This window comes from Necator americanus, chromosome IV, assembly GCF_031761385.1.
Source record: "Necator americanus strain Aroian chromosome IV, whole genome shotgun sequence".
Taxonomy (NCBI): Eukaryota; Metazoa; Nematoda; class Chromadorea; order Rhabditida; family Ancylostomatidae; genus Necator; species Necator americanus.
In genome coordinates, this window is record NC_087374.1 from 22,128,106 (window position 1) to 22,144,620 (window position 16,515).

General features: G+C 40.1%; 4 protein-coding genes across 6 annotated transcripts; 2 read left to right on the forward strand and 2 right to left on the reverse strand.

Annotated features, from left to right (window-relative positions):
- Window positions 1–460: 460 nt before the first annotated feature.
- RB195_002327 (uncharacterized protein) lies at window positions 461–3,265 on the forward strand (the record flags this gene model as incomplete). Of its 2 annotated transcripts, XM_064199534.1 has the most annotated exons (10): window positions 461–566; window positions 1,113–1,193; window positions 1,264–1,352; window positions 1,421–1,510; window positions 1,939–2,055; window positions 2,145–2,300; window positions 2,383–2,546; window positions 2,689–2,833; window positions 3,049–3,120; window positions 3,209–3,265. In XM_064199534.1, the coding sequence occupies 10 exons, from the start codon at window positions 461–463 to the stop codon at window positions 3,263–3,265; spliced, it is 1,077 nt and encodes a 358-aa protein (XP_064055414.1). The 2 variants fall into 2 exon arrangements, with proteins under 2 accessions (XP_064055414.1, XP_064055415.1); XM_064199533.1 differs by lacking the exon at window positions 461–566 and having other exon boundaries at window positions 1,127–1,193.
- A 999-nt stretch (window positions 3,266–4,264) lies between these two features.
- Window positions 4,265–7,682, reverse strand: RB195_002328 (uncharacterized protein; the record flags this gene model as incomplete). Its single annotated transcript, XM_064199535.1, has 5 exons — window positions 4,265–4,321; window positions 4,394–4,493; window positions 4,939–5,087; window positions 7,412–7,477; window positions 7,533–7,682. 5 exons carry the CDS (start codon window positions 7,680–7,682, stop codon window positions 4,265–4,267), a joined length of 522 nt encoding a protein of 173 aa, XP_064055416.1.
- Window positions 7,683–8,193: 511 nt separating this feature from the next.
- On the reverse strand, window positions 8,194–12,183 carry RB195_002329 (uncharacterized protein; the record flags this gene model as incomplete). 2 transcript variants are annotated; one of them, XM_064199536.1, is made up of 9 exons in its annotated part: window positions 8,194–8,350; window positions 8,495–8,623; window positions 8,690–8,754; window positions 8,867–9,031; window positions 9,515–9,652; window positions 10,472–10,576; window positions 10,727–10,829; window positions 11,956–12,051; window positions 12,119–12,183. In XM_064199536.1, 9 exons carry the CDS (start codon window positions 12,181–12,183, stop codon window positions 8,194–8,196), a joined length of 1,023 nt encoding a protein of 340 aa, XP_064055417.1. The 2 variants fall into 2 exon arrangements, with proteins under 2 accessions (XP_064055417.1, XP_064055418.1); XM_064199537.1 differs by having other exon boundaries at window positions 11,956–12,054.
- A 1,149-nt stretch (window positions 12,184–13,332) lies between these two features.
- Window positions 13,333–16,472, forward strand: RB195_002330 (uncharacterized protein; the record flags this gene model as incomplete). The annotated part of the gene is made up of 9 exons (XM_013441208.2): window positions 13,333–13,443; window positions 13,519–13,663; window positions 15,032–15,177; window positions 15,282–15,347; window positions 15,469–15,547; window positions 15,718–15,870; window positions 15,926–16,068; window positions 16,132–16,256; window positions 16,391–16,472. The coding sequence occupies 9 exons, from the start codon at window positions 13,333–13,335 to the stop codon at window positions 16,470–16,472; spliced, it is 1,050 nt and encodes a 349-aa protein (XP_013296662.2).
- Window positions 16,473–16,515: the final 43 nt, after the last annotated feature.

A 16,515-nucleotide genomic window follows, 5' to 3' on the forward strand; every position in this document is an offset into this window, starting at 1 on the left:
ATGTAAAATTGCTGAAGCGAGAGCTAAATACATCAGTCAGAACAGTTTATTAACAACTATACACGAAGGAATTTGCGAACAGATAAAGGACTGAAGAGAGTAATCCATGAAAAAAGCAGAAGTAACAAGTCAATAATATGACACGAACTCCATGAACACATTCAAAAAGCAATAATTCTTAGGAAACTTCAGTTGGGGATGGCTTTCAATTATGCAGACGCGAGAAGTGATTCAAACCTTCACGCTTCGCGCCCTGTACTTTGTCGCGCAGAATTCAAAAGTCTATTTGCTGTTCGTAGATTACTACACGTGCAAGGTTTCTCCCGAACGATAAGAACGAATTGTCCCAACTAACAAATAAATAAATAGAGGATTTAAATGACTGCGAGTGCCTCTCCAATCCACATGGAAATAGAATGAAAAACTCGGACCTTGCAAGACCCTTGAGAATAACACAGAAATGGCAACTGTAACAACACTATCAACAGGGAAAGTACCTACAGAATACACCGTAAAGCTACCTTCAAAAGTCTCCGCAAATGGAAACGAAAACTACAATCAAAGGGGTAGCAATACCTTCCTTTGTCTGGTCCCGGGAAGAAGGCCAATGAATGAGCGGCAAAGAAGAAAATTTGAATTTGTCGAATGGTGGTGAAACGAGTGGTGTCCGTTTCGGTCTTACTGTCATCATTAAATGTGGTCAAGTCATAAAATTATTTGCTTTCTTTCTAACCTGAATGCGAGTAGATGTTAAGCTCCATTCATTCCTGTCTTGAGAGATGTGAGCTCCACTTTCACGGGGTTTCAAATTAACTTGAACCGTTGGGTGATTTCACCTGCTTGAGTGCATCTATATTCTAGAATAAATTCAGCGTATAGTAGTGTGTGGTGAGTTGTTGGGATTTTGCAACTTCGAGAAGTCGAAGTGTTTCATTAGGGTTTTTACAACAGCCAAGAAGGGGTCGACTAAAAGGTCACATTGACTGGAATTCGTTGATTCTCAGATGATTCCGGCAGCATCTAACCAAGAACTACACTTATAGCAGCCTGGGTGTCATCTTTCATCTTCCTCTAGTCTTTCCTTGAGTGTAGCACTGGCGTTGTGTTTTCAGCTTTAACCGGCGACATGCCTCCTCCTCCTGGTGAACACTATTCTCTGGATGAATTTGTGAAGTTGGATAAAATTGGTGAAGGTATGTATACTTTATTGAGAGCTTTGGTTGTAAATGTTGAAGTTTGGGATGAAGAAATGGAGTCGTTCAGGGACCTATGGAGTTGTGTACAAAGGTAAACATAAAAAGACAAATAAACTCGTCGCGATGAAAAAAATCCGATTGGAGGGAGAGGATGAGGCATGTTTGCTTTTGAAATTCCAACTTCTAATTTTATTCTAATTCTAGGAGCATCTTTATCTATTTAGGGTGTCCCATCGACTGCAATTCGTGAGATTTCACTACTGAAAGAACTAAAGCACCCTAATGTAGTTGGTCTGGAGGATGTTATAATGCAGGTGTTGCATTTTATAGAGATTTAGCTCTTCACAACTGCGGTATATAGCTGGAAGGATAATTTATTATAATAGTTCGCTATGGATGACATAGCGGAAAGCATCTTGCTATTTTTGCTCGTTATCGACATTTAACCTTACATTATTAGCTAATCTAATCCTACTAACGCAGTTCCTAAAAATCTGAAACTGAAACCAACAATTGTATCGTACGGAGATCTCCTCTCAAAAGGATTCCTTTTCGAAAGTCTAAAAGTGTTTAAAGGATGCGCGACGATCTCTTCCAGCGAATTGTTTTTATTACACAGAACGGAATGTTTATTACCGCAATCAAAACAGAAGCATAAAGGAAATGTGTGACAGTGGACGGTTCTTGAGCGGCTTCTTTATTTCTTGTTTGAAATGTTTGCACTCATTGTTTTCTTTTCTAGGAGAATCGCCTCTACCTTATCTTCGAGTTCCTTTCTATGGACCTGAAGAGATATTTAGATCAGCTTCCGTCCGACAAGCAATTGCCTGTAGCTGAATGTAAAAGCTACATGTTTCAGGTTGGTCTGCAATAAACTATTTAGTATCGATAACATCACCGTGCAGACTTTCTTTCTTGCAGTTTGGTTTGGTAGTATATTCCTTCCAGATATGCCAGGCTGTATGTTTTGCTCACCAACGTCGAGTGATCCATCGTGATTTGAAGCCACAGAATCTTCTTGTAGATGGAAAAGGCGCAATAAAACTGGCTGATTTTGGTTTGGCGCGAGCAATTGGAATACCAGTCAGAGTTTACACACACGAGGTATATCCTTGTCTTGACTGATATTATTCCTGCTTTTGGTCACTTTGATTTTTTTAAAGAATTTCCAAAAACAAAATTCAAGGTCGTGACACTATGGTATCGTGCTCCGGAAATCCTGCTTGGGACACAGCGTTACTCGATGGGTGTCGACATGTGGTCAATAGGCTGTATATTTGCGGAAATGGCCAGCAAAAAACCGCTGTTCCAGGGGGACTCAGAGATTGACGAATTGTTCCGTCTTTTCAGGTCAAACAATTCATCTACTTCGAGTGTTCGATTAGTCTTTTTGTCATACAGTCTGGATTGAATTGTTCTCCTGTGTTAGATATCCCACCCAGCTGCTTAGTCAGAAATAGAAATTGTTCTTCAAAAAACACTAACGCTTTAGGATATTGGGAACTCCAACCGAGGCCGAGTGGCCAGGTGTAAGTCAGTTGCCGGACTATAAGCCGACGTTCCCGAAATGGAAAGGCAGCTCATTGGCCGAGAAAATGGCTAACTACATGGATTCCGATGCTATAAACCTGCTTGAGGTGAAAATCTATCCAAAAACGAGTAGCATTTTGTTGATTTGGTGCAAAATACCAAACTGTTTCTATTTAGAGTTCAGAGAGATTCTGAACATTTGCTGGAAATTTGACAGTTTCTTATTCTTGTATTCATTTGAACAGTTGCTAAGATATACATTATAATTTTTTTTTTGCAAATAAGCTTTCATGTCGTCTATATTTTAAAAATGTGCTTTAAGTCCATGCTCGTATACGATCCATCCCGGCGTATCTCATCACGAAAGGCTCTTCATCATCCTTATTTCGATGACGTGCGTAGTTTCCCTTTTTTATTTCTTGTCGTTGCGATATATATATATATCGGAAAATAAATGGAAGGTAAATAGTGCTATGTTACAGGTAGATACATCTAGCGTTCCAGCTGGTAATTATCGCGGTGAAATGCAACTCGATTAAGTGAATCACCCAGCGTTTGGGTCCTTGCAACATTTTGCATTTTCTTGCACTTTAACTTCATAATTATTATTCGTTGTTGTTTTTCACCTTAGCTATGTTTACTGTTCATATCCCCAGTGTATATTACTCTAACCATGATCTTGCAATGATCTTCGCCTTTCTCAGAGTGCGGTTGTGCACAGTACTCATTGCCTTATACATTGTTTCACGTTGCTAAGGAAAATTGAATATGTACGAATAGTAGCCAGTGAATTGCTTTAAATGAAGTTATTTCTTCAGGAATATTCAGTTTTTTACTTGTGTACAAGTTCTACAAATTCAGGGAAGAAAGCTACTTCTTAAATCTGTTCTCCATGCAGATGCTCATTCGAAAGATAAGCGAGAGCTAGAAAGAAGTAGGTGGATTTAATGAAGCAGTCGCGTGCGAACTTAGTCCGTTTTAAAGTTGATGTCATGTGGAGCTAGGCTTCTTTTTTGTGAGAGACACTTTGAAACCTGATTGGCGATGCTACTTCCAGAAAAATAGTTGTTGCATCACGAAATGCTTTTAAAGGAGAGAAAAAAGATCAATTTTTCAGTAAATTCTTGACGGAACATTAAAGGAGAGTTCACTAACAAAGTAGCCAAGAAATTATGACGAATAAATACTTCCCATATGATCAGTCAGATCAGTTCCCGATTCATCCTATCTTGACTTTTGGAGTATTTATAGTCAAGTCTCAGCAGTGCAGTTTTTATAGTGTAAATAGTGTGCTCCCATCGCCCAGAAGAATTGCCTTCTTTTGTTGAGTGTGATGTAAGCGATAAACGATCATTAGTTTAACTGCTCTCGCTCACAATATCGCCATTGAAAGAAGTGAAACAGGAAAACTTGATACCAGCACAAAGACAGGGAAATTTGTTTCCATGCCACTTTCAATACAAATAGGTTACATTTGCAATAATTTGACACAATCTACGTGGAATCACGACTGAGATTCATGTTAGTTCAGCTAAGTTTCAATACATTTCTTTCCACTTTTTGTAGCACTTCATAGCATCTCCTTTCACGCAACTCTAAAAAGAACTGGATATCTAAATCGTCTTTATAAATCAGAATTCTAATGCCTAGAAAAAAGGTAAACAAACCTCGACATCCGCACGCACGGTTTCGCTAAGAACTTTACCCTTGTCGTTGACCATTTTCAGAGCGGGAATAACCTTTACACCATACTTCTCAAGGAGGCCTCTAGAAGCAGAAGTATTGCAGAAATTTCATAAGAGTTAAGTGAATTATTCCAAAATCATGCCTAAAAGAACGACTGAGGTCAAGTAGTACGGGAAACAATTTTGTGCTGTAGCTTGAAAACCTGCTCTTATCTTGTGGTTTTTGCGGAATTGAAAAATAAATGCAAGGGCATTCACATAAAGCTATATTTGTACTCTAATTGATACTGACAATGATGGAGTGCATCATCGAATGCGTCGGAGATTGAAGAAATTCGATTATGTTACGCACTAGTAGGAACCTGTTGTTGCTATGTTTGTCCTCTTGTTCTCTTGCAACACCTGCCCACTCAACAAACTTTTCTGCTATCATAATAATTACTCTTCAAATTAAGCATCTTTTATCCAATTTCTAACAAACCGGAACACTCAAGGTCGAGAACCAATTTGAACACAGAAATGCTCACGCAATGTTAGGGTCACCGAATGGAACGTAACACCAAGCAGGCATGGCCTTCTCGTAGTATTCCAGCTGGTCTGCTGGTTCTTTATCGCGTGACACCCAAACCACATCTACATTCTTGCGTTCTACGTCGTCCAATTCTTCGTAGAATTTCTAAAAGTGTACAATACAAGGACATCCGTCTATGAATTATCAACAAAGGAAAAAATCAGCTATATAGTCGAGTAAATGAACTAATGCGGAAGATGAGTGGGACACCGCCAGTGGTAAAATGTAGTTGGGTGGGAGCACCTTACACCTGACGCACCCAAATCGAACTGTATCTGGAGTGACTCTTTGAAGAGAAACTCAGGGAACAGGGTGGGAACTTCGACTGTGCCAGTACTGTGCCTGCACTCAAGGCGCGAAAAAGGCAATGGACCACAACAGGCGCAAAGACGTCCATAGAACACGTTAACCGTTCTCGTCGTTAAACCATTCCATTTGCTTAATTGGTGCCTCTAACATGCTGACTCTTCGTGACTTCACTCAGACTACTGACTACCATGCTTACATTACATGCTTAGCGACCGTGGACTACTATGGAATTCATTTTCAGTTCTTTTTTTCTCTGAAAGTAACACATGATATGAATTAGTTATTTCTGGTAAGCTTGTTCGGAATAAAACGTAGTTGGGGATGGCCACTCAGTGGCGCCCTGGTTTCTGGAGGTAACTAACTAAATCGGTCGGGGCCCTAAGACCTAAGCAATCGTCTTAGAGGATCTATGAAATGTAAACTAAAGTTACTAAGAGAAAAAAGTAAGACAGATTGTCCAGAAGTAAGGGCGCCACTGAGTGACCCCCACAACTACATTTTTGCCTTATTTAGAAGATTTGGTAAAGCTAAAACAGTAGTAGTTCCAGCACTGCATTCCTTTTTACTTAGTAGCTTCAACCTACATGTCGTAAATCCTCTAAGACTGTTGCTTAGGTCTTAGGCCCCCGACTGACTCAGCTACTCAGTTGTGCTCCGTGACCTTTTTCGCGCTCTGAGTGCAGGTGCAGTACTGGCACAGTCGAAGTTCCTGCCACGATTCTCTTCTCCAGATACTTCACTACCCTGAACGATTATCGAAACACTAACCCAGGGTAGTGTGGCACTTGACGCGATAAACGTAGCATTGCTCCAGTCATCCTCTATTTAGGCCTCTGAAGACGGCGAAAAAGCCGAAACGTCAGACAAATAGAGTTCCTTCTAAAAACCTCGTAGGCACACTATCACAAAAAACTCTAGATACAGTTCGATTTGGATGCGTCAGAGTGCCCCTCTCCCCCTTCCCCCCAACAACATTTTACCCCAAGACGTCCGCGTCGCAGTGAACTCTGGTGACAGCCTGAAATATCAAAAAGTGCCGCAATATCGTGCCATGAGAATTGACATACGAGCAAAATTGCGGTCCAATTATTCCTACCTGCGCTCCAATATGCTTTTAGATTTTTTTCTTTTTCGCCAGCATAGGCATTTTTTCCACTCACTTTCCGTACAGTTCACTCGAATGTACAGCATTCTCACAACTTTCTAGAAGTTTTCCATTGGTTGCCCGGGAAGTTACTAGCCGTTGGAAGCATCTTTATCGATACAATCAGTGAATGACAGTCAGTTCTAATCATCTACTGAGAGGAAGCCAGATGGAACACTCCTAGAACTCAGCGCGCTGGCGCATGAAAAAGGTTGTACTTGAGTTAGACTATGTCGGAGTTCTATTCCTCATGAGGTTTCTCCGAGTCTGAAATAAGTAAGAATAGGATGTCACAAGAGTAATTTGGTGAGAAATTGGGCCACTCGAGGCTTTCAATTTGTTGGCGAGTGGGAACACCTTGTCGGTCGGAAGCTACATAGAAGTTGATGGACTTCATCCTTCGTCTTCCATTTCTTCTTGCGTACTAGAACGCCGAAGGGGGGATTGTCTGTAAACTACAGTTGTAACCGTCCCAAATAAACATACAAAAATGTCAATGTCACATTCGGACAGGACATTGTTACTTATAATCTCTTAAGATGTTACAACAAGGATACCTCGTCAGTTCTTCCCAGACTATGGAAAAATCCTTCCTCGAAGCTTCCAGCGGAATAGGAAATCTTAAGAGGTGAGTAGATAGCCTATAGTGACTTGTAGCGGTGATACTAAATGGTTAGATTCGTTGAAGCAGGTCAAAACGAAAGCTCGCAAGACAAATATCTTGCAGCACGAGAGGTGGCTCAACTTTGTTGCACTCCTGTTGCTTTATTTTGACGACATATAATTGTGGAAAAGGCCCAGTGTGGGAACACATTAATTCATAGAGGTGGTAGGACATATTTCCCTTCCAATACCCAAAATACTAATCCACAGGTTTTGGAGTGGAGGAAGTACTACTTATTCAAACTGAAGAACTTCCCGTGGTACTCAATGTCTTCGAGAAAGTGTTGCGAAATTATGGCCTTTGAAAATCAACTTTGAGTTTTGGTGTGAACATTCTGCACGACCTGCACCATCCAGCAGAGAAGTAAAGTAGCAGCATCTGAAGAATAGAGTTGATGGAGATAATAATTGCGTACGTGCATACTTCAACTCACCTTCCCCTTTAAATCATCAACAGAAACTTTATCTGCACCTCGTCTCTTTAGTGGTACATTTGCCAAAAAGTGTTGGGCACGTGCAGAATTGATGTAAAGTCCTAGCGGAACGATTGGCTTAACATGACGTGTAAGAGTCGCTGTGAGCATGCTGTGCTAACTGAAAAAAGATAAAAAAAAACACAATGTCTCTGAATTGGTTATACGGTTCCCCAATCAGCCCAAATGGTCGCCATGGAATTTCGATGTTTTGTTACCGCTACTAGCAGAGCGGTGACCCAAATGTTTATGCATGCAGATCCGAAAACGAACCAGAAAGGGTCAAGTTGACATGTGACGAGTGACAAATAGCCCACTATTCTTAAGCTAACTCTCGTTAGTGTGCAATAAATTGCGTTTATGAACGGCCACGGTATAGAAAAGCAAAGTAAGCATATATTTTCGGTAAAAACCATATCTAACACAAATGCCTAACATAACCACAAAAAAAGAACACAAATTTATGAGTTTCACTCGGTTCGAACACCATCATATTACACTAACAAACCCTATTGTAAACACGTTCCTTACACTATCTACACATCACTCGGAAATTCCTGTTTATTTAATCACTATAGGCTAGATTACTAATATTCATACTAGAGTTCAAAACAAACAAAACCTAAAGTAATCTCGCAAAGTCGAAGTTAAGCATAGGGTCGATTGGCTGAGCAACCATGAAATCAGGATCAGATAGCGACGCAGCAAAATGATCTAGAAAACGTCGAGCTGATGTCTCCGTGATAGCCCTTGCATCAAAGCACAGAGTGACAGTGAATCTGTAGTGAAAACTTCTAAATCGTCATAAAATTAAATCCTATAACGGAATCTAAGTAAAATGAGAAATCTGAGTCAGTCAAAAATAACCATCAAAAGTAAACATCAAAATGTCCTCTAGATGAACAATATCAAAAAACACATACTTATTTTGCGGTTTGAAGTTTTGGTCCAACTCCGTGCGCGTCCCACCAACAGCAAGGATAGCAGCTTGCGGCGGATTTATAATAGCAGTAAACTGTTCTACACTACCGAACATACCCAAATTCGAAACACTAAAAACAGCAAAGAAGCTATTCAAATCAAAATTGAAAAGAGGTCCAAATAAGTAAACTACTTACGTAAACGTTCCGCCTTGGAACTCGCTAGGTTGAAGTTTGTTCTCACGTGCACGCGAAGCTAGTTCCTAAATATATGCTACATTAGTTAACATTCATGTGTTTATTTATCATAAACCTAAGGACCATAAGTCTCCCTGTTAGATGCGATGGGTGAATTAAAAGTGCAGAGGACTTTACCCGAACTCTCGCCGATATATCTTGAACTCCTAGAATATCAGCGGAAGCCACTATTGGAGTAATAAGACCGCTCGGCGTGGCGACAGCAACGGAAATGTCCACTCTGGGAAGATGATTTATTTGTTGAGCTTCAGCTGAGTATTGCACGTTCACTTCGGGAACAGCCTAAAAAAGTTAACTGAATCAAGAGAACTTCATATTCTTATTCATACCAAAGTATTGGAGAGTTAATTCAATTGAATGGCTTAAAGGCATCACCCCACGAATTTGGGGTGGTAGGGGTTTCAGGCGGATATAGCCTATATGGGGTCGTAGATTGTGGGGAATTTGGATTCCCCACAATCGGATTCGGACGAATAGCAGGCGGGGTGCGGGGTGCAATGGTTGCGCATTGCAGCAGAAGCCGTCGTAAGAAATAGTTCCGGGGTACACTGATACAGGGAGAGATGAACGGAATCACCCTCTTCCCCACAATCTACGATCCCGTATACGCATTACCCGCCTGAAACCCTACCACCCAGGACTTGTGGGATTATGCCTTTAAGGAAAACCTCAAAAAATTAAAAAGGATCAGGGAGAAACAGGTGTCTTGAGAATCATGAGGCAATAAATAATAGCATAGGCAGTTTGGAAAAAGGTCCAACCTACCCGAAGCGCTAAAGCGGCTGCTTTGATAATGAAGTCATTGAGCGACACAGCCACCTTTTTGGAGCGTAATTCGCTCTGAATGGCAAGGACAGCATCTGCATGAACAACGGCGGATTGATATTCATGTGGAATGGATTGCTGAAAAAATCTATCTCATATCATATAGTCAGGTCAAAACGAGCGCAGCCAATTACACAATTGGAGCAGGCTCCATGTCATTTTGATGCGATTATATTAAGAGTGCAACCTTGGCTAAATTTTTCGAATAAGTATCATAGGTTGAAGAAGTTAACCAGGTCATTCTAATCTATTCGCAGTCCATCGTGGCTGTCTAACACGCACCAACACATATTATGCGAACGTGAATATAGTATACGCATGTGTTTTTCTTCTTTATAAGAGTGCAACCTGGGCGCCTGAGAATTAACCTGCACTATTGATCGGTAGCATTAGTGTGAACAACTGCTGGCTGAAACTCGCCAGCTATGAAAAATATCTATGATAAAAGCATTTTCGAGCGATTTTTGAAGATAAAGTAGTTTTGATATTCGCTTCATAGCTGTAAAACTGCAACGTGCAGAATCCTTTCGATTTTGAAAAATTTTGCCGAGAATTAAATGTCTAGTCTATTCAGTATTTATGCTAATACTGCAATAGGTTCATGTGATATCTGCAAATTGAAGTGTACTGCCAGAGAAAATGGCGATGCTGATAATTTGCAATCGATCTACAAAAAGTACTCATCACATATCTTGACAATTATGTTCCAGCTATTTCATTGTTTCCTGCTTCAAAAGATTTTTCATGATTGTTGACTAGAGAATATCATCAATTTCAAACTTATTTTCAGAGAATCCAACAAAAACAAGAACTTTTACGAGACACAAGCGGCAACAGTGTAGTGAGGTAACAGTGTACAAATGAAAATTTTCCTGACTGTGACAAGAAATGAATCACCTTAGACTGACTCAACCTCTTAGCGATTGTCGCACGTACATTGGAGAGTGGAATGTCAACGAATGGCTCTACGTGACGAACTGATCCAATCGGAGCGGCAGCGGTCTGAATTCAAAGAGAAAGTTCAGAAAAACGCTAGAATAACTTCTAAAGCAGGCTTATTTAGAGTGTTAACTATCGGTAGAATTTGGTTGAAAGATGTAATCTGAAGAATGAGTGAAAAGAACAAAACTCTGAACTAATTGTATCCATTACCTTTTGAACTTGTTCTTTTAGTGGACTGGTTGGTTTCGGAGGGAGAACGACAGTTACGTCTAGTGGCTTTAGACCGCCAGCTTTAATCATTGCAAAAATGTCGCTGAAATCAGATCAAACAATGCAAATTCAGCCTGATTACTTCATACGGTTTTCTTTAGCGCCAATACTTCAAAAACTACTAATTAAGTCCTCATTTCGATCAGCTAGGTTTGTACGAGATAATCAGACATTGTTAAATAGAATGTGATCCATTAAATGAAAGGTAAAACAGCCAGGATTATCCCCGAGTACACCAGTAGCAATGCTAAATGTAGCCCTCGGAAAAGGAAGAAAATACGAAATAAGTAAAATAAGTAAAAAGAAGATGTACAAAAGAAAAAACCTTCTTTCATGAAATATAAGTCTTTTGCGAATAGAGGAAAATTATAGCTACTGATCACTCTCTTTGAGCAAACGATACTGAAACTTAATGGACGGAAAAAAGTTGTTCAAAAGCTCATTGGTCAAACTATTTAAGTATTATTTCGATCAGGTAGGTTCATATAGGAAAGAAAACATCTATAAAACAAAATAAATAAAAATATCTGTCTATGTTATCGAAGAAGAAAGAGAGGTGGGAAGAAGCGCTGGAAAATCGTTACCATCAACTAATGTAGGAACGTGTTGCACTCATATAGTGTTCTCGCTTGTGTTTAGCAGCGCGAAATTTCACGCGAAGTACGACAAAATTAATATAATTACTACCTATTTATCATTTTATAGTTGTTATGCGCCTTACTGGCTAAAGCGACCTGACTACGCAAATCGATTCGAATTCGAGTGTAGTATTAACAAATGAAGGAGCAGCAGAAAGGTACCTCATAGTACCCTATAATGCATAGACGTACATCAAAGCACACTTGCCATGAACTGCACATTTTGTGCCTGACTTGTTATGAATTAATCAGTTGTTTAAGAAGCACAGCAGTTATAATAAAGCGGGCGCCACAAATTCGCAGCGCCTTCTAAAAGTCTGTGATTGATGTTATTTTCAGCGTACTTTTGAACTTTTGAGGACACCTTTTAGACTTGACTTGACGCGACTTGACTTAGTTTACAACAGTGAAAAAAAGTCAGAACGTCACCAGATGACAAGATTAAAAACAGTAGCTGGACGAAAAGAGCAACTTCAGTCGGGGTGTTACCGTTGCCGGCAGATTCTACTCAACCAATGAGAAGATTCATACCTTTTCAGAATGTTGTTTTTTGGACCCGTGGCTTTCACATCTTTCTCATTGATTCCATATTGCAACATCAACAGTCGCACCGCCGGACCACACAACCTACTAAGAACCAATTTCGGGTAAACCAGAAAGATTTTTGTATATAACGACGGATAAAGGGCGTTACCTTGAAGGGTGTGCAGCAGTAGTAAATTGTCGGACGGAGGATGCAATGCTGCGACTTGGATGCATCGGTTAGTGCGACAAAAGTCGCCGTTGACAGATCTCCTGAAATTGAAGGTATGATGCTTCTGAAAACGAACAATTAACTTACTGACTTCTAAAGAAAGGCAAAGAAGGATAAATGACGAGTATATGCAGTCAAACTAAAAAATCTTTATGTTGGAATAAATCAGTGGTACGGTCACTGTCTATAATATGCGCTCACTTCCAATCGATATACATTCCAACATTCGTGAAAGTTAGCTTGTTTTCATAAGTGCGGCAGACATCTTCAGTTCCGCATTCGACCGCAATTATAGACAACCTACGAGTGAAGATATGGTTCAGTAAGGACAGACAGATCGAAAACTATGTATCTGACTACTGAAGCACTTCTTGGCCCTGCTCGCAGCAAAAAGTCATCTGAGCGGACAAAGCCTGTTCATTGAGTATGCGGTTGAAGTGGAATCAATTGTGAGCTCATTGTCTGCTCCAGGGAAGTCGTGAACGAAATGTCGGCATGTGTATCACACAGAACACACCCAGGTTGACGATTATATTCTTTTCGACAGTTCTGGGTTGCTCAAGTACACTAGCGGTTTTGCTTCTGTGGTCGTCATTCAGAGTGCTTTTATTTTTCTTAATAGACACAACTATGGACTTTATTCATCCAGAAATTCTTGGTTTGCGACGTCGCATCCTTAGCCGTAGGGCAGGGAAGTAATCTCTGCTGTAGCCGTATGATTGTAATTGTTTTCAGATTGTTTTTTTTTTCGCATTGTTTCCATGGGATTGCCGTCATAAAAGGGGGCTGGTGGAACAAAACTAGTCTATGCTTCTAGGGTAGGATTAATTGTGCGGAGTATATTTCACACCAGTTCGCGTAGTTCGTGCTTATTTTGATGGTTACACAGGACCACCTGACTCAGCTAATTAACGTTACGAGGCTGGTTGTTTTACACTGACCATTCTCAATACAAAGGGTTCTAATTTCTAGCTCCTATTTGTTTTTGGTTGTAAAGAAGAGTCGGTGATAATTTGTTTACGAAATTATGGACATTATAAACCAGTGGGCTTGCATTTGATGTTGTTATAAGTGAATTGCAACATAAATGTTACGATTTCTACTGACTTGCATCTTTTTTTTGTTTGCTTAAACACTCCTTCAATAAGGTAAAAATGTCATCAATGTATAAAATTCCTCCGTTGATGCCAGACGATTTTGATGTGGAGCCCATTGACATCATGTACTCCATCCCTACTTATCACGGCTCGCAGTCCTCGATGAAGGTTAGTCTTTTCTACAGAGAGAAAATATTCTTGCCTAGAAATATGAATGGGAAGAAGTCATTTTTCCTTTGCTAGGAGTCGGATGTAGGATGCAACGGACTTCCGGATGACCTTAATGCTCCAGTGAAAGCAATCGAAAGGAAACAGCAATCGCTGCTGAAGTCGATCAAAGATTTGGGGTCAACATTGGACGCCTTGTTGCACGAAATGAGAAAATGTGGTCAGTTTATGCGCTGTTGCAAAACTTTATAAGCCAACTTTGTGTACTTCTATACGCTACTGATTACTGAATTCTTTCAAGATGATTTCAAACTAACTGTTGTCGTCTAGAGAAATTCTTTGTGGCTGGTGTAGGTTCCGCTAATTTGTGCTAGGATCTAATCGATGCTGAAGGATTTCATCACGGACAATGGCATTTTAAAGGCTATTAAAGGCATCACCCCACGAATCTGAGGTGGTGCAGATTTCAGGTGGAGTATTCTTATAAGGGATAGGAGATTATGGAGAGGAGGGTGATTCCGTCCATTTATCCTAATTGCCGTAAAAAACGGCCCGGAAGATGCGGCGCCGCACAAGGCTGGCGCGCTCCAGTCGAACCCCCTGTACAAAATAGTGCGCCAAAACGCCTGAAGCCGTATCTTTCGGGTCGTTTTTTACGGCAATTAGGAAGAAACGGACGGAATCACCCCCCTCTCCGTAGTCTCCCATCCCGTATACGAACACTCCAAGTGAAATCCGTACCACCTCAGATTCGTCGAGTGATGCCTTTAAGAAAATTTGTGTATCCCTGTGAGGTCTTTTGCTTTTTATGTATCAGCACAAACAAATGTTTCCATGTTGCTAGGAAACAGGAATTGCGGAAATTTAGTGATAGAATTATCAGAAATTAAAAGCCGAGTTACTAACGTATAGCACATTGTTTCAGTGAGACCTCCCAATGTGTATTCAAAATGCACTAATAATGATTTCTTCGACAGACTGCTCGAAATTTGTCTATTTATTTTGCTTTTTATCTCTTTTGTGTCTCATTCTTAGAATTCCTTTGTTATTCAGAATCTTCTCATTCTTCTTCTTTCTTCTTATCTTGATACATGCTCTTGTTCAATTTCCATGAAGATGTTTTGAAGAACACGTTGATTATGGTATGGAAAAATTATGGTAACAACACATTTGGTGAAGTCTTTGACCTGTGGATTTGTTGCGGTAGTATTTGTAGTTCATCTCCTGGAAGGGCCTCATCATAGGGTCAATTACTTTTGTGAATATTTCTTGTTGGAACTGGCTTGTTATATTCTTTTTACCATAAATGTGAACACGTGCCCAGGCGTGTTTGGCGTTGTGAAACGCGTAAGCGCATTGCCATATGGGTGGATCAACTCCGCGCACTTTATTTTTTATATGAATTATATTTATTTATTTTTATATACTATACATTTGATGTTTATGTCGCTCCAAAAGCAATAATTGCTGTTTATCTTTTTGTCTCATGAGATCCTTTGCATGACAAACATGACAAAAAGCACTTAATAATCAACCAGCTAAGTTGGGAAAAATGCCATTGAATAAAACCAAACCCATTATTTCTAAGGCGCTAGCCTGAGCGCGCCTGAGAAGAACACACCAGACGAATTCGCTGCATCTGTTTCTGAATCTTCGGTGAAAGCTGGTGGAAAGAAAGACAAGGATGCTAAGAAAGAGGCCCGTAAAGCTGCAAAAGCAGAGGCTAAGAGCAAAGTAAGTACCGTTTGAAATCAAATGAGTTACTCTATCAATCTTTTTGACACATCTATTTGCTTGTTCTTTGCAATAAATTTCCTTCACTATTTTTTCCTCCAAAGGTCGTGTCTTCGTCTGGAACAGACAAAACTTTAGAACCAGAATCAGGATATCAGTGGGTTATTCATGTAAGTATTTATTTGCTGTTAGCTCTCGTTATGCTTGTCCTCAAAGCTCTTCTTGTTCTAGTCTTAATTTTTGTTTATTTTTAACTTAATCTAAACTTTATATTGACGGCAACTTGTTGAGGAGGAAAAGCGATCAACAGAAACAGGGCAGTCTCTTACTGCATGCTTGCCTCCGGGACTCACTGATTTCGAAAAGAAGAGTGAGTTTATTGATTCTTGTGGTTTTTAGGGAGGAAATATTTTTTTTGAGTATATGATAGCGCTGTTTTTGTGCAGCATATCGGATTCTTATTTTGATTTGTTTCGAAAATACGACCGGTTCTTTTTTATCTAAATAAAAAAAAGCTTTTTTTATTGACATTCTGTTTAGAGCTAGGAGAGCTTACTCTGTACGCTACTGAAGCAGATAAGCCGTGGATTGAAGTGCTTGCTCATGTAGGCGACAAAAGAAATGTTGCATTTAAAGGGGAGGTGTCGAACATCTGTTCGAATGCCTCTACCTCTGTGGTTGTTTCATTTGGAGGTATAGTTGTCTTGTGGTGGAAATAAAGGTGCTAAACTGAACTAATTTTGTTCAGAAAAATTCTCAGCAGCAACGTCTGAAAGGACTCTAACATGTCGAGTATCCACGTGGAAGTTCTTAGGCTCTGCTCTAGGTCTATTTTCGTTTAAATCCAATCATTCCGTACATTCGATTCATCAGCATAGATGGCTTTCTAAGGTTTTTTTTTGGCTTACATCAGTATACGAATTCATCGAAATATTCTACTGGAGCTTTTTTTAGGTGGATCTGGTAATGTCTGGGAAGCTTAGCAGAGACGATATTATTCGTGAAGCAAGTAAATTTTTGTCGCAATTTGATGCGCTCGGGTCACAATTCGACTTTGGCATCGCTGATCTCGTCGCCAAGTAAGCTTTGGTGTTGTATTGTGACAACACATATAGTAGGGTCAACTTTGTTCACTTTTGTGTTTTCGCTGAAAAGTTGTCCGTCCTTACTGCGTCGATAGCCTCCTGTTTGGAATGATGAAATGTCATTCCAGGTCAGTGCTTATTGGTACATCCTCTGCTATTCTTCCTAATAATGTTGAGTTGTGGTCGAGAAGAATGGATAGCGTCATATAAAGGGCTGCTCGCTCGTCACCGTGACCATGATGTGTAAACTGCG